General features: G+C 49.9%; 7 protein-coding genes across 7 annotated transcripts; 3 read left to right on the top strand and 4 right to left on the bottom strand.

The window, feature by feature from the left end:
• Positions 1–299: 299 nt before the first annotated feature.
• Positions 300–2,942, bottom strand: BC939DRAFT_461451 (uncharacterized protein). Its single transcript, XM_051557019.1, has 3 exons — positions 2,179–2,942; positions 1,666–1,920; positions 300–1,574 (listed from the first exon to the last, which is right to left on the bottom strand). Exons 1-3 carry the CDS (start codon positions 2,734–2,736, stop codon positions 348–350), a joined length of 2,040 nt encoding a protein of 679 aa, XP_051408866.1. The 5' UTR covers positions 2,737–2,942; the 3' UTR covers positions 300–347.
• Positions 2,862–5,331, bottom strand: BC939DRAFT_461450 (P-loop containing nucleoside triphosphate hydrolase protein). The gene is made up of 4 exons (XM_051557018.1): positions 4,766–5,331; positions 4,556–4,679; positions 3,751–4,467; positions 2,862–3,645 (listed from the first exon to the last, which is right to left on the bottom strand). The coding sequence occupies exons 1-4, from the start codon at positions 5,269–5,271 to the stop codon at positions 3,232–3,234; spliced, it is 1,761 nt and encodes a 586-aa protein (XP_051408865.1). The 5' UTR covers positions 5,272–5,331; the 3' UTR covers positions 2,862–3,231.
• A 1,496-nt stretch (positions 5,332–6,827) lies between these two features.
• BC939DRAFT_461444 (uncharacterized protein) lies at positions 6,828–9,597 on the bottom strand. The gene is made up of 2 exons (XM_051557017.1): positions 9,273–9,597; positions 6,828–9,121 (listed from the first exon to the last, which is right to left on the bottom strand). The coding sequence occupies exons 1-2, from the start codon at positions 9,424–9,426 to the stop codon at positions 6,903–6,905; spliced, it is 2,373 nt and encodes a 790-aa protein (XP_051408864.1). The 5' UTR covers positions 9,427–9,597; the 3' UTR covers positions 6,828–6,902.
• Positions 9,598–9,910: 313 nt separating this feature from the next.
• Positions 9,911–11,362, top strand: BC939DRAFT_461443 (uncharacterized protein). The gene has a single exon (XM_051557016.1). The coding sequence runs from the start codon at positions 10,111–10,113 to the stop codon at positions 11,167–11,169; it is 1,059 nt and encodes a 352-aa protein (XP_051408863.1). The 5' UTR covers positions 9,911–10,110; the 3' UTR covers positions 11,170–11,362.
• Positions 11,363–13,344: 1,982 nt separating this feature from the next.
• BC939DRAFT_461438 (galactokinase gal) lies at positions 13,345–15,110 on the top strand. The gene has a single exon (XM_051557015.1). The coding sequence runs from the start codon at positions 13,435–13,437 to the stop codon at positions 14,992–14,994; it is 1,560 nt and encodes a 519-aa protein (XP_051408862.1). The 5' UTR covers positions 13,345–13,434; the 3' UTR covers positions 14,995–15,110.
• An 859-nt stretch (positions 15,111–15,969) lies between these two features.
• BC939DRAFT_461434 (uncharacterized protein) lies at positions 15,970–18,736 on the bottom strand. Its single transcript, XM_051557014.1, has 2 exons — positions 18,412–18,736; positions 15,970–18,260 (listed from the first exon to the last, which is right to left on the bottom strand). Exons 1-2 carry the CDS (start codon positions 18,563–18,565, stop codon positions 16,042–16,044), a joined length of 2,373 nt encoding a protein of 790 aa, XP_051408861.1. The 5' UTR covers positions 18,566–18,736; the 3' UTR covers positions 15,970–16,041.
• A 313-nt stretch (positions 18,737–19,049) lies between these two features.
• Positions 19,050–20,367, top strand: BC939DRAFT_461432 (uncharacterized protein; the record flags this gene model as incomplete). Its single annotated transcript, XM_051557013.1, has 1 exon — positions 19,050–20,367. A coding segment is annotated over exon 1 (971 nt), but the record flags the coding sequence as incomplete, so codon positions are not given.
• Between the last annotated feature and the right edge of the window lie 82 nt (positions 20,368–20,449).

Raw genomic sequence — 20,449 nt, 5'->3', positions numbered from 1 at the left:
GTGTTGTTGTCGAGCAACGACCGCGCCTGTCATAGTCACCCGCTTGAGGAATGGTGCGTGTGTTCATGTCTTTTTTTTTTTGCCATCCTCAACAGACAGGCAGGCAGGCACCGCGAGATTGCATACGGGCCGGGTCACTGAATGGGTAACAATGGCAGAACGGAGTAGTGTCCAGCACCTGGCTCTGTCGCTTAATAGGTTATGATGATATCTAGCGCATATACATGCACTATACAGTGCTCCAGATGTCCATTGACTATCAGCAGATCCTCAGTACCCCTTCTCTAGAAGATATACTATGTACGAACACCTTTTTCTTTATATATATGATCTATTATACATGCTGCTTATGCTACATGTTGAACAGTGGTATCGGTGCTGGTTCTTTTGAGCCCATCATGCCCATCTAAAGAATCCATATCATTCAACCCGCCCCCACTATTCTGCTCTGCGACCGTATGGAGAGAACCAGGTCTATAACCCCGTAGCTCCTCAGAGATCCACCTTGGCGCTGTCGGTGTAGGAGGTGTAGGGAATGACGGCGCGGCAATGGAGGGTATAGCTGGGTGCTGTTGGTATGGCGGGGCAGCCCCTGATGAGGACAAGGAGAGCCGTGCCTGTGCTGCTGCCTCCTTTGTCGCCTCTGCTACTTTTGTTCGTTGAGACGGCGGGTCTTGGTCTATGGACGCGCTCGATACTGGAGCAGACATTTCAGATCCGTCGCCGGGGGTATATGGTTGTGGAGCAGATGGACTGTGTATGACGGCTAATCCTAGCAAAGGCGGCATTGATTTTGATCCAGACATGAATGCGGTGGTTGGTGGAGCGACCTGTGAGGTCGCTAGAGTGAGCGTTTGTGTAGGCAGTGACCTGTTCTCGAGCGTAGGATCCTTCATGCTCTCCGCCTCGAAATCCTCAGGGTCCGCAGTCAAGGTCGTTACAATAGCTGGTCTAGGGTGTTGTTGGAGCATCACCTCACGCATATACCCTGTTCCTGTGTCCATGATACCATCCAGCTCCATGTCATCGGTAACCAGGATCTTGCCCCGCCCATCCAGGTCAAAGCTATCCATAGAAGGACCCTCGATCTTGTTGATATTGCGCATGTCCTCATGGCCGTCGTTGTCGTCTTCTACGCTCATCATGGCTATAATCTTTGCCCTAATCCTCCGCTTGTAACGTGGCCACCGCCTCCGAATGAACAAAAACAGCGCTACTGACAGCAATACTAAAGCTCCGGCAACTGATCCGCCAATAATGGCCGGAGTGTAATTGGGTGGATCCGCTAGTGGAAATCCGTATGGATCCGTGATGTTGATAGAATACGGGACGGACTGGGAGATGCCAATGGTTGAGGCTCCCAGCGCAAGGCCCATGGTGTCGTAATCAAGAGATGCGATGAATGCAAACGGCTCCACTTTCCCGTCGTCGCTTCCACCGATCGGCTGAATAAGTGATCCCGAAAGTCGGTCAATATCCGTCATGATGTAGTCGCTGAGTGCAGAGTCCCTGTTTGCCCCATCCTTGAACGTCATTAAAAGTCCTTGTCCTGGGAAAGCATCGTTATCCAAGCCCTACATATAATATCAAAGATATCATAACAAAAGATTAGTTTAGTGCAATCCGTTAATAGTCTGTGACGCGTTGACTTGATAGACGACGCACCTGACAAAACACATAGAGAATGTCCTTATAGAACCGTGCGGAGACAGAGGACGGAACGCAGTAGTTCATACTCGTCGCATTGTACACAGGCAGATTTGGTGGCGGTTTGAATTGGAATGGATCCCCATTTAGTGGTATCCTCGTCAACGTGTTCCTAAGGGCCCCTGTCCTGTTGTTGACGACGAGGGTGCCGAATTGGTAGAGAGCATTATTGCCAAAGACTAGTCTACTCGGATAGCCGTATATGTTTGGATCCTAGCATAACATAAAAAAAAAAAAAAGAATCTGTTAAAAACTGGCTGGCTATGCATCGCTTCTGCAAGCGTGCCCAATGCAATGGTTGGACTTATCAAAAGCAACAGGTCATCTGCAGCTTGTGTGTAGCCCGAATATAATTTAATACATTAGCCTGACCCCTCTCCCCTTAACAGAGAGGTCTGAAATTCAAAGTGCATTGGTAACAGGATAAAAAAAAAAATTGGTAACAGGGAGAAAACGCCAGGACTTCCTTACCAGGCCCCAGGAAACGACATTGATAAACTCTTTGGTGCCGTTGTCATCGACACCGAGCATGCCGAGGTGAACTGCGTTTGAGGTGCCGACGTTGGCCTGAAAGAGGTTTGCTGTGTCGGGCCATTGAAACAGGGCGTATGTGGCCGAGTAATCCCCCCATTGATAGCCTGCCTTGAGCGTGAAGTTGGACCAGCTGTTCGACCTTGGGTCGTATTGGAATCCGCCTGGTGGGCGTGGTGCCTGAGTTTCGTTGTAGGTGAGATCTGTGATGCTGAAGTAGGACATGGCACTGAAAATGTTTGTCTTTGGGTCGACGTTGCAGACGATCGGGGCGTAGTCATGTGGATCGATGATCGGCCGCGGATAGGCGGCGACCAGGGACCAGGTAATGTCAGAGACACTGGTTGGGTTGGGGTTGGATTGAATAAGGGCTACGATGTCGTTGTTGCCGTCGCTGTCGTTGTTGTCGTTGCTGTGCTCGATGGAAGGAAATGTGTACGACATGCCCAGCAGGCGGGTCCCGTTTGTTGTGACACATTGCAGCGAAAGTATGCCCATTGGTGCATGGGATGTTTGCTGGTCCGATGGAAGGGATGAGGATCAGATGTCGGCGATGGCGGAGTGCTTGAGCGGTGGGCAGAGGTAGATACTCAGACACCCTCGGCGGAATGGAGTGGGAGGCGGGAAGTGGGGAGTGGGGAGTGGGGAGTGGGCAAGTGGGGGAATGAGTGTGGGCGTAAGTGCAGTATGGGTGTAAATGCGAGTGTGTGGAGTGCAAACTGAGCTCGAACGTGATAGGCTGGAGTATTTTTGGCCAACCAGAGCAATTTATCCCGGACGATTGTTTGTAGACTATGTAATGGATCCTGCTGTCGTTCGTGCGCCATCGCCCGCGCACTGGCCCATTCCCTGCATATTCAGGGTCTACACGGACACCCATGTCCCCAAAGTCCATCCATCGATCCTTTATTTGCACACCGTCTCGATCTACACACTACCATCTCATCCCACCACTCTTTTTTTTTTCCTCTTTTTTTTTTCTTTCTTTTTTTTTTAAGCCGCGCCTGCTTGACCCTCCGCTGCTGATGATTCAACACCATACAGCTTCGTGATCTTGCCAATCGCAATGGTCCTCCCTTCGTCCCTCAGTGCAAATCTCCCCATCTGGGGCGAGTCTGCAAACGTCTCAACACATAGGAGGCCCCCAGTCTCGATCACCACAACCCCCTGCTGCCCCTTCTTCAGGAACTGAGGTGGCCGTTTGGATTTGCGACCTGTCTTCTTGTCGATCAGATGGACCATGGCTGACAAGGTGATCTCTTCAATCGCAGTGTGAACATGGAGCACCGCATTGTAGCCTGCGCTGATGATGTTCTTGTGGTCCAAAACTCCAAGCGCTGCTTCAAACTTTGTCACTGCATGCACGGGATGCTTGAGGCTGCAAAGGACGAATCCGGTCATGATGTCCTAAACGTTATGGCAAAAGTATCAAGAATTTTGCGCATCAGCAACTTGTTAGTCATCATCGAACGACTAGGATCAGTACAGCAATTCCTAAGCTAGCCGACATACATCCTCTTCTACACCTCGGAGTCGAAGTCGAACGTTGTCGCCAACGCCTGCCATCGGAATCTCCTCTTCCTGTTCACTAAACAGAGCAGCGATTTCGACCTTAACAGCATTTGGCATCATCAAAACGTGTGCGCCCTTCTTGATCGATCCCGCTTCAATCTTTCCCACTACAATAGTTCCCATATCCTTATATTTTTCACTGATCGGCATACGGAAAGGCGCATTCAACTTCCTGTCCGTCATATGGATCGTGTCAAGACGCTCGAGCAATGTCGGTCCTGAGTACCAATCGCAGTCCTTGGGGTCGACCTTGCTCTTGATGTTGGCACCCGTATATCCTGAAACTGGCATAAATACTACGTCACCCTTGAGATTGTACCGATTCGACTTTAGGAACGGCGACAGTTTCTCCACGCACTCATCGTATCGCTCTTTGGACCAATTGACTGTCGGGTCGTCCATCTTGTTAATGACTACCACCAGTTTGTTGACGCCGCTGTTTTTAGCCAGGACAGCATGTTCCCGAGTCTGTCCACCCCTCTCGAATCCAGTCTCAAACTCACCCTTGCGCGCAGAAATGACCAGCACGGCTACATCTGCCTGAGCAGCGCCTCCGATCATATTGGGCACATAGGCCTTGTGACCGGGCGCATCCAGGATGGTGTAGCGACGAGTATCTGTCTCAAAATAGGCGCGCCCGACTTCGACAGTCTTGCCCTATAGTGTCGAAGGAGAAGGAGAGGAGAGTGTGAGAAATAGAGATCCATCCACGCATGATCATCAAGAGATTTACCAAGAGTATTACTTTTGCACGCTCCTCAACATTCGTGTCCAGTGCCCACGACAAGTACCAGGATTCGCGCCCCGCCTCCCTGGCCTCCCTTTCAATTTTCTCCAGCGTTCTCTTGTCGATCATCCCTGTCGCCTCTCTATGTGGATTATGTAAATGAGGTTGTTATTCGCCACGGAACATGTATCGGGACAACAGCATATAGCAAATATGAAAGACACCTACAGGATACGGCCTCCCATCGTCGACTTTCCTGCATCGACATGCCCAATGAATAAAACATTGATATGCTCCTTTCCAAAGAACTCTGTCAACGTCTCCTGGTCCACTGTGTCTTCCTCCGTTCCATTGTCCGCAGCCGCCGTAGCAGCCGCTTTCTTGGATGGCATAGGCGAGGCAGACTTTGATGCCGGCGTGATGGACCTTGGTGCTGGAGGCGCCGTTGCGGGGGTAGTGACAGGAGTTGGCGCCAAGACGTGTGATGGAGCTGTGCTAGAAGTCTTCACCGAAGTCTTGTTCACGACAGCTGTAGGAGGAGAGGCGTTGAAGTCGATATCTGAGGGCGCGATAGATGGAGCGCGTGTATTGTCTTCTTGGGTGGGCTGAGGCATCCCAGAGGGTACAGAGGTCTCGGCTGCTGCACGCGATACAAAGGTCTTTGCACTCGGATCGAGACTCAGGTCCGATAGCTTCGTTGCGGTGGTGTCGCTGTTGTTGTCGTGTCCGCTCATGGTCGGAAAAGTGAATGTCGATGGGGATGCTGCGGAATGAATGAGTTCATGGAAGAAAAAGGCGAGCAGCGAAAAGTCACACACAGCACGCGACATTGTTTCTCCAAGAGCCCGTCGTTCCGCAAAGACCTGTTGATGTGATTGTCCAATCATACTGAAGCAACGTTGGATTGTCCACCCACTAATTAGGGAACGCGAGCTGAAACTTTTCCTGCACCATCTCATGTAGCGGTTGATGGCTCTTTCACCTCGTCTCGCTTGTCCGAGCTACTCACCTCGATCCGTACCAACATGGTCGCCTTCAGATCTTCTCTCTACTTCATACAAGCTTGACCATGATGTGGAAGTTGGAAAGTGTTGTATAAAATTTGAGCGGAGCGATATTAATTGAGGATTCTCAATGAGGATGATCCCATTTCAGCTCATTCCTTAATACCAATTCCAAGCAAATGCCAACCAAGTTACATTTCTAGCTGTACCGGGGGCCAGGTGTCAATATGTGCACTTTAACACAATTGCATTTTCTTATTAAAACTCATTGGATGAATTTAGGATAAGGGATGTCATTAAAAAGTTCTGTTTGGTGAAATATATTGTGGTTAATGAGGTTCAAAAGACAAGTGAGAAAAAGATGTGGCTCCACACACGATATTTATTGATCAACTCTATGGTAATAAAGTACACCGGACTCGGCTGAATATGCAGCTACCACCCTTTTCTGTCTTTTCATGCCAAATGACTGCTGTCAATAAGATGTTGAAATGCTCGGGAAATAACGAGAGACAAGTGCTAAAAGCAACCGTTTTATACTTGCTCTTAGAAAAACATCGTTTATTCATCCACAATTGAAGTTTATATCGACAACACAGCTTTATTAAAACAAAGAGAACCGTGCGCAACAGGTTGATAGAATGGATCACAATAACGCAGTGGTCCGATTCAAACACAAAGTCAAATGAAATGACTCTCTATTCCGACAAAGTACCTTCTGTTAGAGCTGCAAAACAATCGTAATCCCTGCCATCAATGCCATTGTTGAGACGCTCCCATCCAGTATTTGCTTTTCGCAGGAAAGTCTCCAAGCAGAATAGTTTATTTCCTGAAGTTTGCCACCCTCTTGCATAGCCGCTCCAAACGCTTCATCTCGACTTGCTATCTCTGAGTAGAAGAATTACAGAGGTTCGTCTCCTCGAGAAGCTGTTGGAAATCCTTCTGTTCACCCCACCTGTCACCATTATTAGCTCCTACACTGATGCCTCTGCCAACAAGAAATTCAGGGTATTAAGCACGCTGCCAGACCGGATATGCACCTAAGGACTCCCAATCAATGGTGCCAGTAATGTCATTTCTTTCAGCCATGATGTTACCCATGTATAAGTCGATGTGTTGAAGGCAAAAGCGCTCCAGCGTGGTTGCTGTTGGACAAAAATAAGGAACAATCTTCTCGGGTTGCGCACAAGTATGTCCGTATACATTACTCTTAGGCTAATCAGGCTCTGAATCGTCAGCATCATCGTCACCTCATGTCGGTGTGCCCACTTGTGACAAACAGGAGAGGACACAGGGAAGAGAGGCAACTGAAAAGTCCTTTATTGTGTATTGTGAAAATAGGCTGTTTATATGTATTACTGTCACACCACGAGTACTGCTCCCGATCCGAACGTCTGCATCTGCGAGGGCTTCAGCACACAACCTCCGACCCGACGTGTCCTTCCCGAGACCCCAGACACAAGCATTCCAAGCCAACACTCATTGGCGGGATCAGTATCTCTCACACAGAGCACAATGACCCGAGCTGTACCCTTGTCTCCAGAAACGCCCTCAGATGCAAAGTCCTCATCATACCAAGAATGAATGGTCTCCGACAACGTAACCGTCCCAGTAGCTCCAAACCATAACAACCCTGCCCCAGTGGCGAGCAAGTCGCAGATTGTTTGCCATCGTCCAGCTGCAGGCCACTTCGCCCCGTACATTGGCATTGTGGATACAGGGACGATCCTTCCTTTCGCAGGGGCAGCCTCAAATGCCAGCCAACTAACATCATGCTGCTGCACTGCTAAACCTATAAGCTGGGCACACGCTGGCAGTCCTCTTGGCACGTCAGGAATCAGCTCATACCTTATAGAATCAAACACTCCCATATCATGCATCCCTCCACCACAACGATCATGCGTCAGTGCACCACAACGTTCGTGAGTTACACTATCACAACAATCATGTGTCATTCCACGACAACGCATTAGTGCAGCCGCAACCAATCGTCCAGAATCGTAATTGCCAAGCTGCAGTACGCCAAGGCCAACAAGCATAGTCATATCGGTAGCTTTGAGGCACATCCAATATCTATCAAGTAGGGCACCCAACCGAGCCTGCAGTGTTACCAGCCATCCACACTCAATGGACTTGCCACCATGGGTCACAACCATCATGCGCTCGTAGCTCATGAACATCTCCTGCAACGTCCAAGTGGATGTGAACCAACTAACACCTCCGAGTAGATGTATCACCTCAAGGAACTCATCGAAGGTGTCAGCGGTCTCACTGAGATCTAGCGCACCTTTGATCGAAAGGAAATCGTGTTCAGGAACAAACACAAACACGCGACTCGCATCAGCATATAGCTCGGCTTGTGCCTTGATCTTGTTGGCCTTCTTCAAGCCTGCCTGCGTGGGAACGTCAACCCAGTCGAGCCACAACTCACTATCCCATCCTGTGGCTATAACGGCAGCTGCTATATCCCGCTCATCCCAATAGCCCCATTTGCACACGTGCTTCTCCTGGTACTCCCCTGTGATGCCACAAGTCCCCTTGCACCAGCCACGCCCCCAGGTGTGTGACACACACGCGTACCGTTCATTGCCTATTAGTGACTTGATAACCGTCCTTGGAACCCCTCCAGCACAGTCAATCCATCGATGCTCACCATCATGCATGAGCTTCGTCTCTTCGTAGTCGCCAGTAGCCGGATAATGCTCATACATTCCCGCACCATTCAGCATCCCTTCACAACCGATGGCCATGGCGGTCATGCCATCAACATACGGGATACCTGACCGAATCTCAGCAGCCAGTAACGGAGAAAAGCTCATGCCGCCGTCTGAGTGATTGATGGTCCTATAGTCAGCCACACACACCTTGCTCCCAACCAACTGTCCCCACCTATCAACCATATTGCTGACGCTTTCCCAAGTTTGCTCGACCAACTGGTCGATTACCCCAGGCCCTACGACCAAACCGCTACCGATCCCCCAGGCATACGCACCACAGTTACCATTCATTCCTGCCACTGGTCCACTCCGCCAAGGCGCCTGCATGAAGCAATGAGAGCATCTGCAACGGCTTCCTTTAGAGGGAATCCGTCGCACCTTGCTCATGACAGCGACACACTGGCTGTCAATACCAGTAGTCGTGCCATTGACGGCGCAGTCAAACACCATCGTGGCAAGCTCGACAATGGCGCTGCCCACATCTACTGCACTCAGAGCACTCTCCTCTACTCCTGCTGGTTTGCCATCGTCTGAAATACAGTTCTCATTATAATCCCTGTCCTCATTGTAATACCTGTCCCCAGTGTTATCCCTGTTCCCATTGTAATCCTTGTCCTCATTGTGATTCTTGTCCTCATCGGAACCCCAGCCCTCATCGGAACCCCAGCTCTCATCGGAGCCCCAGTCCTCATCGGAATTTCTGTCTTCCTCGGAATCCCAGTTCTGATTTTCGGTTAATCCAGAGCGAGAAAGAGCTTCCTTGATATCCGCCACGTGAGGAAGACGCGACGGGTTACCGATTTCGCTTAAAGCCAGGGAGCCGTTCATTGTTGGAGACATAGCCCATCTCTCAGACGGATCTTCTGTTGAGTATTTGGGAGTAATGTAAATCAGTGAAGAGTGGACAGTTAACAGGATACAAAACCTCAATCCACACTGCAGCTGGTCCAAGCAATGCGCCACTGAAAGCCCAAAGTCCAGTCCCATTTAAATCAAGTTTAGCCACAGACATACCTTCAGATCGCCCGATGATGACATGGGTTGTGTCCTCTGGATCACCGTCTTGGAATGCCTTGGAGAGTGTTGCTGTTGCTTTGAGTAGTCGTTTGGTGTCATGAACGGTCGCTGTAATACGCTCATCTGATGCATCCTCGTCGATGGAAATCATGACTCGCTAGAGCAGGATAGGTGTTTGGGATGGAATAGGTTGTGGAGGAGCGTTTGTGTGTCTGGCAGGGATGTCTTGAGTATGCTGTGATGGAGATTCGATGTCGGGTGTTGTCAAGGTCATAGTCCCTGTAGATGTATCTTTTATATTTGTTTTTCTGTGTATTCAAAGAGTCCATCCAAGGCGCTTCACCATATAACTCACTGGCCCTTTCTTTCGTTCATGCAAGACACGTATGTTGCTTCGCCAACGCCGTGTGCAAACAGACATGTAGTCAGTGAATCCGCACATCTGCTTCGCCAATACTTTTTCATGTGTGTAAATATGTTTTTTTTGCCTGCTTCCATGCAAACAAACATGAGTCAGTGAACCCGCGCATTTGCTTCGCCAACATTTTGTCCTCGCCATTGTCCTTTCTTTTCCATGTTTGCTTCCATGGAAACAAACATGTTATCCCTTACATTTGCTTCGCCCCACCAAGGTTACACAAAATCTATCTACTTTCATGGTAGAATCTTCCATCTTCGACACCTCATAGTAAATCATGAGATGGAATGCGAGAGAGAGTGGCAGGCTGAGAAAATCCCCAGAGTACAAATACCTCGGAATGGACTCTTGATTCCACATACAAGCACCCAACCACCAAAGCCGACCCACGGAATATCCTGAAAACACAAAGCAAGCATGGACGAGACAACATCGACCACAGTCACCTCAGTATCCAGTGCACTAGCAGTATTGGGTGCATTTGGATGTGATGCCATGACGCCCGCAATGCTGACACAGTGCCTCTACAAAGACTCATATGGTGCAATCACGCTGACTACAGCGCTGGTTAATGGGGCGTGCCAACCAGTGGCTGGCCCTACGTTCAAGCTCGGAGCGATGCTGATGGTGCACACAGCATGTGCATTATCAGGCAGGATCAACGACTGGGACGAGTATGTGGGTGTAGCGCCTTTGAGGAATGCAAAAGCAGAGTGCTACTCCGTCTCCGACGGCCGGATGAAGCAGATGGGTAGCTGCGTCTACGCAGCTGTGCAGGATCGTGCTGTAGCTGCAGTGTCTGCTCTAAAGCCCCAGGATCGCGTCCACCATCATTACATCCGCATGACAGTATCCCCACAGGAAGATACACACACGGGAACGTATGCAAACATTGTGCGATGGATTGCTGCGTGTTGGCCACTGGTTGCTTCAGCGATCATGGCGTGGGCCGACATGCAGCTGTGGGCAGGTAATGTGCTGTTAGGCTGGCTTGGCTGGTTCTTTATCGTGCTCAGTGCCGGGCCCGCTGTTCAGTCCGGACACCAGTGCAACGCCAATTGCAAACAGCGAGTGTACCTACTGAATGACCAAAACACCACAAAAAGCTTGATCGAGTACACTGTGTGTTTGGAGTTTGATGACCTAGCACGTCGGAGACTGCCGAAGCGCCACACACGCTGCAGAGTCCTGCGTGCGATCGGAAGTCTCTTAATGACCATACATTTCCCACTGGGGCTTGTGGCGACCTGCTATGACAGCAGTGCAGGTGCACAGACGTGGGTGCTGATACAGTTTGTGGGCCTGATTGCTGGCATGCGATGGTGGTGCATAGAGCAGCGTCTTGCCCGTCATGGTGTCGACTGTGCACAGGGTCTAACAGTGACTCACGAGATCCAGCCATTCGAAAGGTGGCAAGCTGTGCTCGACCGCGTCGACCAAATCCATTGGCCACACATTAAGCATCAGTACACCTAGTCTGTTCTCTCTTCCTCTCTCTCTCTTCCCCTCTCCTGCTCTCACCACCTGCCAACCTTCGGTGCCTTCATCTTGCTTTAGTCTCTATCCTGTCCTTGCCTCTACCCTGTTCTCGCCTCTTTCCTATCCTTCCCTCTATCCTGTCCTTTCCTCTACCCTGTCCTTTCCTCTACCCTGTCCTTGCCTCTACTCTTGTCCAAGCATCTCAAATGCCTTTGTATTTCTCTCGTTCATGTACTCCTTGAAAACGACTTGTACCTTGTTCCTGTCCTCGTGTTCATCATCTCCCAAATAGAACAGCAATCCTGCAATAAATATATTACTCGATCCACAGCTCGCCTCTTCTTTGTCCCTGTCCCCCTTCTATTCCGTTTGCGCAGATTTTGACACTTACTCACTCGATGATTACCTGTAACTGTCCCCATTTATACGTGTCATACGTATTACACCCATTGTGCTCTATGACACATCCTCCGACGCGTTTGCTCGAGTGTATCTCTATGATCACACAGAACAGGCGGATACTGCTGATTCCAACCAAACAAAGACTCCTGTCGTTAGCTACACTTCTACCGCTGGCTACACCTCTGCTGCTGGCTACACACTGAGCACTGAGCCAGCCTATAGCCTTATGTCCATGGACACTTGCAAGCTCGAGTCCATTCCCCTTCTTCACTGTATATGTTGACATGTTCATATGTCTGCAGTTCACTTGAATGCCTACACCTCTCATCACAGAACGCACCTTGGTGTCGACATTTAGCATACCACCGAGAGGTATAGTCACGCTCCGACTGTCTAGATCGCACAGCTTGCCGAACCAGCGTTCATCTCGAGCGGCAGAATTGTATCCTTGGAGCAGCATGATCTCTGGAGACTTGACCACCAGGGCTTCATACAGCCATATCTGCACAGCCTCTGCGGTTCGCTCGCATGTGTACTCAAAATTATCAGACACATAACCTGTCAGTATATCGAGACGGTCAACCTCGCACGTGTCCTTGCATGCTATGAGGAGATAATAGGGAGTACGGCCCCATTGTGGAGCAGAGAGACATTGACAATGCGTTGACTGGGTCTGTCTTTGTTGAACGTAATCAGTCGGTCGCCAGTACTTTACATAAGCCCTCCCCCCAGCCCAAGCCCATCAAGGTTTTATGCCTCCAGGTCGCGCTTGATGCGAGAAGATAACACGATGGACACTTCCTACTACAAATCCTTCTCATTTACACTGGTGTCTTCTCAACGATGACAGCACTATATCCATTGCAGATGACTTTAATGTAACGGGGTATTGCAAGCAGTAGAGTAGCCTTGTCACTACGATCTGCTGAGATTAAGCCCATTGTTCTATAGATTTGTTCGAAAGAACAACACCTTTCTTTTTCCTAAAATCTCGCGGCGCGCATAGCTCTCAAGGTGGAGCCAATGTCGAAGTCGAAGTCTCTCGAACATTCACTCAACAGAAAGGTATTTATTGCTCTGAGCGCCAACCATTTAAAGTGATGTTTGTTGTCATTGAGGACGCGAATAAAGGTGTATGTCCTTGTCCTAATGTCCTTGTCCTGTAGCCAATGAGCAGTCTCCCCATGGTCTTGGCTTTGATAGTAGGAGGATATTTGGCTGGCATTCCGTAAAATGGCAGAATTCAAATATCTTCACGATAAAAGTTTAAATTTATGTTGCATGGATTTTGTGCCAGCACCCATAACTGCAAACACAGCAACACATGAGAATGTTATGAATTGAGTGGAGCCAATAATATGTGACGATAACCATTATCAAAAACGCAAACAAAGCTGCCCCGAAAAGAGAAATGAAAACAAACGAGAGCGATAAGATAAGACACCGGAAGTAATAACAATAGGCTCGTGGCCATTTTGCCATAAAAGGTTTCTCTGCCACAATTTCTCCATGCTACCCATAGGGGGTAGCCAAGCGCATCTGGTCTGGATTGGGCTCTAGCCCCACTAATCCTTGTCTGACGACATTCTGGCGATATGGACATTGTGCCATGGACAACAGAGGGAAAAGAAAACAAACAACAGCGGTAACGTTGGTGGGAAGTCGTTTGCAGAACACCCGAGAGTGTGGGGTAAACTAGCGAGCTAGCTTGCTCTGCGAGTCCGGGGTAAGTAACTTCGATTGGCGGTGAGTGTTCAGAACCAGGGTCCGATCATTTTGAACAGTTCTGTTGTGTGTAACGTTTTCTTCAAAAGGTGTCTGCTCCTCTTCTTTTCTCACTTCCCATTTCTCCATTCCAACATGACATCCTCCACCATCCCCATCATCAACGACATCTCCATCCTTTACTCCGAACCAAAGATCGACTCTGCCCGCGCGCGATGGGTCGAGCTCTCCACCCAGTTCGAGAACCTCTACGGCCGTATCCCTGACTTCATCGCCCGCTCCCCCGGCCGTGTGAACCTCATCGGTGAACATATCGACTATGCCGGTTTCGGTGTTCTGCCCATGGCCATCGAAGATGATTGCCTTATCGCCGTCGCCATTGATCACTCCCAATCTGCCGTGAAGCTCGCGAACCTCAACCCCGAATATACCACCCTGGAGTTCTCGCCTAAATCCCGTCAAGACGGCATAGTCCCTATCAACCCAGAGGCCCACATCTGGTCCAATTACTTCTTGGCCGGATACCGCGGCGTCCTTGAGGAGTTCCGTGTCGAACAACCCAAAGGTATGCTTTGTCTCATGAGCGGAACTGTCCCCACTGGTGCCGGTCTCTCCTCCTCCTCAGCCGTCGTCTGTTGTTCCGTCATCGCGACTGTCAAGGCCCAAGAACCCCTCCTGCCCCAGGACAAGAAGTCACCCTCGGCTCATGAGCTCGCCATTCTTTCCATCCGCTCTGAGGGCTACGTCGGCGCCATGGTCGGTGGCATGGACCAGGCCTGCTCTATTCTCTCAAAACCCAACTCGGCTCTCTTCATCGAATTCCACCCAGTGCTTAAGGTCACCCCGGTCCATTTCCCCAAGACTCTCCCACCCATCGCCTTCGTCATCGCGGACACGCTCGTCACCTCCAACAAGGCTGTCACGGCTCCCGTGTGCTACAATCTCCGCGTCGTCGAAACCCGTGGCGCAGCCAGGATCCTGGCCCTGGCTTTGGGAATCCCGATCCCGGCAACTGGCAAGCTGCACCTGAAGCAGGTCTTGGATGCGCATTTTGACAAGATTGGCTACGAATCTGCTGGCAAGACCGAGGCCGAGACTGACATTGAGAAGCTGACGGAGATGACCAAGGTTGTCGAGCGCGTCTTTGGCACGGAGGAGATTAAATCCGGGGTCTCGTTCGCAAAAATGTGCGAGCTCGCAGGACTAAGCGAGCAAGAATTCACAAGACTCTATATCCAGCAACCGATTCGTACTGAAAAGTTTCATCTGTACCGCCGTGCCAAGCACGTCTACAGCGAGGAAAAACGCGTGGTTCAGTTCAGGAATATCTGTGAAAAGTCGATGCGGCAGGAACAGGACGTCGTTGCTGAGACGCTGTTTACGCAACTGGGTGAGTTGATGGATGCATCGCAGGATTCATGCCATGCGCTATTTGATTGCTCGTGTGATGAGCTCGAGGAATTGACGGCCTTGGCCCGTCGTGCGGGCGCGTATGGATCGAGATTGACGGGCGCTGGATGGGGTGGAGCGACGGTTTCGTTGGTGGCCGAGGACAAGGTGCCCGAGTTCATTGAGTACCTAAAGAAGGAATTTTATGCGAAGCACCATCCGAATTTGACTGGAGAAAAACTCAACCGCGCCGTCTTTGCCACCGCGCCCTCCAGTGGAGCCGCGACCTTTGTGGGACACCTCTAACCCTGCTCGCTTCGTGTATATAGTGGCTCCACTCAATTCATATGTGTTGATGTGTTTGCAGTTATGGAGGTTGGCACAAAAGCCATGCAAAATAAATTTTACATTTTTCCCGTGGAGATATTTTCCAATAATAAAAATTTTAATTGAGCTGAACTGAGTTATGCTACTGCTAGTGTGCAATCGTACAACTTGTCATTCTTGGATCTTCCATTCCCTCTTTCCAATCGAAGCAACCATTCACCAGAAAGGCGATATGGATGTGAAGGAACACCTCCGATCCAAGAAAGATACGAAGACGCCTTTAGGGTGAAATAAAAATATCATTTTATTGCACATATTATTATTGGCTCTACTCAATAATAACGCAGTGGTCCGATTTATATGAAATGACTCTCTATTCGGACAAAGTACCTTCTGTTAGAGCTGCAAAACAATCGTAATCCGTGCCATCTATGCCATTGTTGAAACGCGTTTGCTTTTCGTAAGAAAGTCTCCAAGCAGAATGGCTTTTTTCTCCTGAAGTTTGCCACCCTCTTGCATAGCCGCTCCAAACGCTTCATCTCGACTTGCTATCTCTGAGTAGAAGAATTACAGAGGTTCGTCTCCTCGAGAAGCTGTTGGAAATCCTTCTGTTCACCCCACCTGTCACCATTATTAGCTCCTACACTGATGCCTCTGCCAACAAGAAATTCAGGGTATTAAGCACGCTGCCAGACTGGATATGCACCTAAGGACTCCCAATCAATGGTGCCAGTAATGTCATTTCTTTCAGCCATGATGTTACCCATGTATAAGTCGATGTGTTGAAGGCAAAAGCGCTCCAGCGTGGTTGCTATTGGGCAAAATAAGGAACAATCTTCTCGGATTGCGCACAAGTATGTCCGTATACATTACTCTTAGGCTAATCAGGCTCTGAATCATCAGCATCATCGTCACCTCATGTCGGTGTGCCCACTTGTGACAAACAGGAGAGAACACAGGGAAGAGAGGCAACTGAAAAGTCCTTTATTGTGTATTGTGAAAATAGGCTGTTTATATGTATTACTGTCACACCACGAGTACTGCTCCCGATCCGGACGTCTGCATCTGCGAGGGCTTCAGCACACAACCTCCGACCCGGCGTGTCCTCCCCGAGACCCCAGATATAAGCATCCCAAGCCAACACTCATTGGCGGGATCAGTATCTCTCACACAGAGCACAATGACCCGAGCTGTACCCTTGTCTCCAGAAACGCCCTCAGATGCAAAGTCCTCATCATACCAAGAATGAATGGTCTCCGACAACGTAACCGTCCCAGTAGCTCCAAACCATAACAACCCTGCCCCAGTGGCGAGCAAGTCGCAGATTGTTTGCCATCGTCCAGCTGCAGGCCACTTCGCCCCGTACATTGGCATTGTGGATACAGGGACGATCCTTCCTTTCGCAGGGGCAGCCTCAAATGCCAGCCAACTAACATCATGCTGCTGCACTGCTAAACCTATAAGCTGGGCACACGCTGGCAGTCCTCCTGGTACGTCAAGGATCAGCTCATACCTTATAGAATCAAACACTCCCATATCATGCATCCCTCCACCACAACGATCATGCGTCTGTGCACCACAACGTTCGTGAGTTACACTATCACAACAATCATGTGTCATTCCACGACAACGCATTAGTGCAGCCGCAACCAGTCGCCCAGGATCACAGTCACCAAGCTCCAGTACGCCAAGGGCAAGAAGCGTAGTCATATCGGTAGCTTTGAGGCACATCCAATATCTATCAAGTAGGGCACCCAACCGAGCCTGCAGTGTTACCAGCCATCCACACTCAATGGACTTGCCACCATGGGTCACAACCATCATGCGCTCGTAGCTCATGAACATCTCCTGCAACGTCCAAGTGGATGTGAACCATTTAACACCTCCGAGTAGATGTATCACCTCAAGGAACTCATCGAAGGTGTCAGCGGTCTCACTGAGATCTAGCGCACCTTTGATCGAAAGGAAATCGTGTTCAGGAACAAACACAAACACGCGACTCGCATCAGCATATAGCTCGGCTTGTGCCTTGATCTTGTTGGCCTTCTTCAAGCCTGCCTGCGTGGGAACGTCAACCCAGTCGAGCCACAACTCACTATCCCATCCTGTGGCTATAACGGCAGCTGCTATATCCCGCTCATCCCAATAGCCCCATTTGCACACGTGCTTCTCCTGGTACTCCCCTGTGATGCCACAAGTCCCCTTGCACCAGCCACGCCCCCAGGTGTGTGACACACACGCGTACCGTTCATTGCCTATTAGTGACTTGATAACCGTCCTTGGAACCCCTCCAGCACAGTCAATCCATCGATGCTCACCATCATGCATGAGCTTCGTCTCTTCGTAGTCGCCAGTAGCCGGATAATGCTCATACATTCCCGCACCATTCAGCATCCCTTCACAACCGATGGCCATGGTGGTCATGCCATCAACATACGGGATACCTGACCGAATCTCAGCAGCCAGTAACGGAGAAAAGCTCATGCCGCCGTCTGAGTGATTGATGGTCCTATAGTCAGCCACACACACCTTGCTCCCAACCAACTGTCCCCACCTATCAACCATATTGCTGACGCTTTCCCAAGTTTGCTCGACCAACTGGTCGATTACCCCAGGCCCTACGACCAAACCGCTACCGATCCCCCAGGCATACGCACCACAGTTACCATTCATTCCTGCCACTGGTCCACTCCGCCAAGGCGCCTGCATGAAGCAATGAGAGCATCTGCAACGGCTTCCTTTAGAGGGAATCCGTCGCACCTTGCTCATGACAGCGACACACTGGCTGTCAATACCAGTAGTCGTGCCATTGACGGCGCAGTCAAACACCATCGTGGCAAGCTCGACAATGGCGCTGCCCACATCTACTGCACTCAGAGCACTCTCCTCTACTCCTGCTGGTTTGCCATCGTCTGAAATACAGTTCTCATTATAATCCCTGTCCTCATTGTAATACCTGTCCCCAGTGTTATCCCTGTTCCCATTGTAATCCTTGTCCTCATTGTGATTCTTGTCCTCATCGGAACCCCAGCCCTCATCGGAACCCCAGCTCTCATCGGAGCCCCAGTCCTCATCGGAATTTCTGTCTTCCTCGGAATCCCAGTTCTGATTTTCGGTTAATCCAGAGCGAGAAAGAGCTTCCTTGATATCCGCCACGTGAGGAAGACGCGACGGGTTACCGATTTCGCTTAAAGCCAGGGAGCCGTTCATTGTTGGAGACATAGCCCATCTCTCAGACGGATCTTCTGTTGAGTATTTGGGAGTAATGTAAATCAGTGAAGAGTGGACAGTTAACAGGATACAAAACCTCAATCCACACTGCAGCTGGTCCAAGCAATGCGCCACTGAAAGCCCAAAGTCCAGTCCCATTTAAATCAAGTTTAGCCACAGACATACCTTCAGATCGCCCGATGATGACATGGGTTGTGTCCTCTGGATCACCGTCTTGGAATGCCTTGGAGAGTGTTGCTGTTGCTTTGAGTAGTCGTTTGGTGTCATGAACGGTCGCTGTAATACGCTCATCTGATGCATCCTCGTCGATGGAAATCATGACTCGCTAGAGCAGGATAGGTGTTTGGGATGGAATAGGTTGTGGAGGAGCGTTTGTGTGTCTGGCAGGGATGTCTTGAGTATGCTGTGATGGAGATTCGATGTCGGGTGTTGTCAAGGTCATAGTCCCTGTAGATGTATCTTTTATATTTGTTTTTCTGTGTATTCAAAGAGTCCATCCAAGGCGCTTCACCATATAACTCACTGGCCCTTTCTTTCGTTCATGCAAGACACGTATGTTGCTTCGCCAACGCCGTGTGCAAACAGACATGTAGTCAGTGAATCCGCACATCTGCTTCGCCAATACTTTTTCATGTGTGTAAATATGTTTTTTTTGCCTGCTTCCATGCAAACAAACATGAGTCAGTGAACCCGCGCATTTGCTTCGCCAACATTTTGTCCTCGCCATTGTCCTTTCTTTTCCATGTTTGCTTCCATGGAAACAAACATGTTATCCCTTACATTTGCTTCGCCCCACCAAGGTTACACAAAATCTATCTACTTTCATGGTAGAATCTTCCATCTTCGACACCTCATAGTAAATCATGAGATGGAATGCGAGAGAGAGTGGCAGGCTGAGAAAATCCCCAGAGTACAAATACCTCGGAATGGACTCTTGATTCCACATACAAGCACCCAACCACCAAAGCCGACCCACGGAATATCCTGAAAACACAAAGCAAGCATGGACGAGACAACATCGACCACAGTCACCTCAGTATCCAGTGCACTAGCAGTATTGGGTGCATTTGGATGTGATGCCATGACGCCCGCAATGCTGACACAGTGCCTCTACAAAGACTCATATGGTGCAATCACGCTGACTACAGCGCTGGTTAATGGGGCGTGCCAACCAGTGGCTGGCCCTACGTTCAAGCTCGGAGCGATGCTGATGGTGCACACAGCATGTGCATTATCAGGCAGGATCAACGACTGGGACGAGTATGTGGGTGTAGCGCCTTTGAGGAATGCAAAAGCAGAGTGCTACTCCGTCTCCGACGGCCGGATGAAGCAGATGGGTAGCTGCGTCTACGCAGCTGTGCAGGATCGTGCTGTAGCTGCAGTGTCTGCTCTAAAGCCCCAGGATCGCGTCCACCATCATTACATCCGCATGACAGTATCCCCACAGGAAGATACACACACGGGAACGTATGCAAACATTGTGCGATGGATTGCTGCGTGTTGGCCACTGGCTGCTTCAGCGATCATGGCGTGGGCCGACATGCAGCTGTGGGCAGGTAATGTGCTGTTAGGCTGGCTTGGCTGGTTCTTTATCGTGCTCAGTGCCGGGCCCGCTGTTCAGTCCGGACACCAGTGCAACGCCAATTGCGAACAGCGAGTGTACCTACTGAATGACCAAAACACCACAAAAAGCTTGATCGAGTACACTGTGTGTTTGGAGTTTGACGACCTAGCACGTCGGAGACTGCCGAAGCGCCACACACGCTGCAGAATCCTGCATGTGATCGGAAGTCTCTTAATGACCATACATTTCCCACTGGGGCTTGTGGCGACCTGCTATGACAGCAGTGCAGGTGCACAGACGTGGGTGCTGATACAGTTTGTGGGCCTGATTGCTGGCATGCGATGGTGGTGCATAGAGCAGCGTCTTGTCCACCACAGCGTCGACTGTGCACAGGACTATATCCATTGTAGATGACTTTAATGTAACGGGATATTGCAAGCAGTAGAGTAGCCTTGTCACTACGATCTGCTGAGATTAAGCCCATTGTTCTATAGATTTGTTCGAAAGAACAACACCTTTCTTTTTCCTAAAATCTCGCGGCGCGCATAGCTCTCAAGGTGGAGCCAATGTCGAAGTCGAAGTCTCTCGAACATTCACTCAACAGAAAGGTATTTATTGCTCTGAGCGCCAACCATTTAA

This window comes from Gamsiella multidivaricata (genome assembly GCF_025024155.1).
Source record: "Gamsiella multidivaricata strain RSA 2152 chromosome Unknown BC939scaffold_67, whole genome shotgun sequence".
NCBI lineage: Eukaryota > Fungi > Mortierellomycota > Mortierellomycetes > Mortierellales > Mortierellaceae > Gamsiella > Gamsiella multidivaricata.
Note: the sequence above shows the minus strand (reverse complement) of the source record. Positions and strands in the feature narration are given on the sequence as shown.

What these genes read in the sequence shown, in the direction of transcription:
- BC939DRAFT_461434 (XM_051557014.1), bottom strand. Translation starts at nt 18,565, where the DNA reads ATGATTTCCATCGACGAGGATGCATCAGATGAGCGTATTACAGCGACC. An exon ending in CATCATCGGGCGATCTGAAG is followed by an intron (nt 18,261 to 18,411) that starts GTATGTCTGTGG and finishes AATACTCAACAG; the next exon opens with AAGATCCGTCTGAGAGATGG.
- BC939DRAFT_461450 (XM_051557018.1), bottom strand. Translation starts at nt 5,271, where the DNA reads ATGAGCGGACACGACAACAACAGCGACACCACCGCAACGAAGCTATCG. An exon ending in ACGATGGGAGGCCGTATCCT is followed by an intron (nt 4,680 to 4,765) that starts GTAGGTGTCTTT and finishes TAATCCACATAG; the next exon opens with AGAGGCGACAGGGATGATCG. An exon ending in TCCGAGGTGTAGAAGAGGAT is followed by an intron (nt 3,646 to 3,750) that starts GTATGTCGGCTA and finishes CATAACGTTTAG; the next exon opens with GACATCATGACCGGATTCGT.
- BC939DRAFT_461444 (XM_051557017.1), bottom strand. Translation starts at nt 9,426, where the DNA reads ATGATTTCCATCGACGAGGATGCATCAGATGAGCGTATTACAGCGACC. An exon ending in CATCATCGGGCGATCTGAAG is followed by an intron (nt 9,122 to 9,272) that starts GTATGTCTGTGG and finishes AATACTCAACAG; the next exon opens with AAGATCCGTCTGAGAGATGG.
- BC939DRAFT_461438 (XM_051557015.1), top strand. Translation starts at nt 13,435, where the DNA reads ATGACATCCTCCACCATCCCCATCATCAACGACATCTCCATCCTTTAC.
- BC939DRAFT_461451 (XM_051557019.1), bottom strand. Translation starts at nt 2,736, where the DNA reads ATGGGCATACTTTCGCTGCAATGTGTCACAACAAACGGGACCCGCCTG. An exon ending in ATGTCGTTTCCTGGGGCCTG is followed by an intron (nt 1,921 to 2,178) that starts GTAAGGAAGTCC and finishes ATGTTATGCTAG; the next exon opens with GATCCAAACATATACGGCTA. An exon ending in TTCTCTATGTGTTTTGTCAG is followed by an intron (nt 1,575 to 1,665) that starts GTGCGTCGTCTA and finishes TATTATATGTAG; the next exon opens with GGCTTGGATAACGATGCTTT.
- BC939DRAFT_461443 (XM_051557016.1), top strand. Translation starts at nt 10,111, where the DNA reads ATGGACGAGACAACATCGACCACAGTCACCTCAGTATCCAGTGCACTA.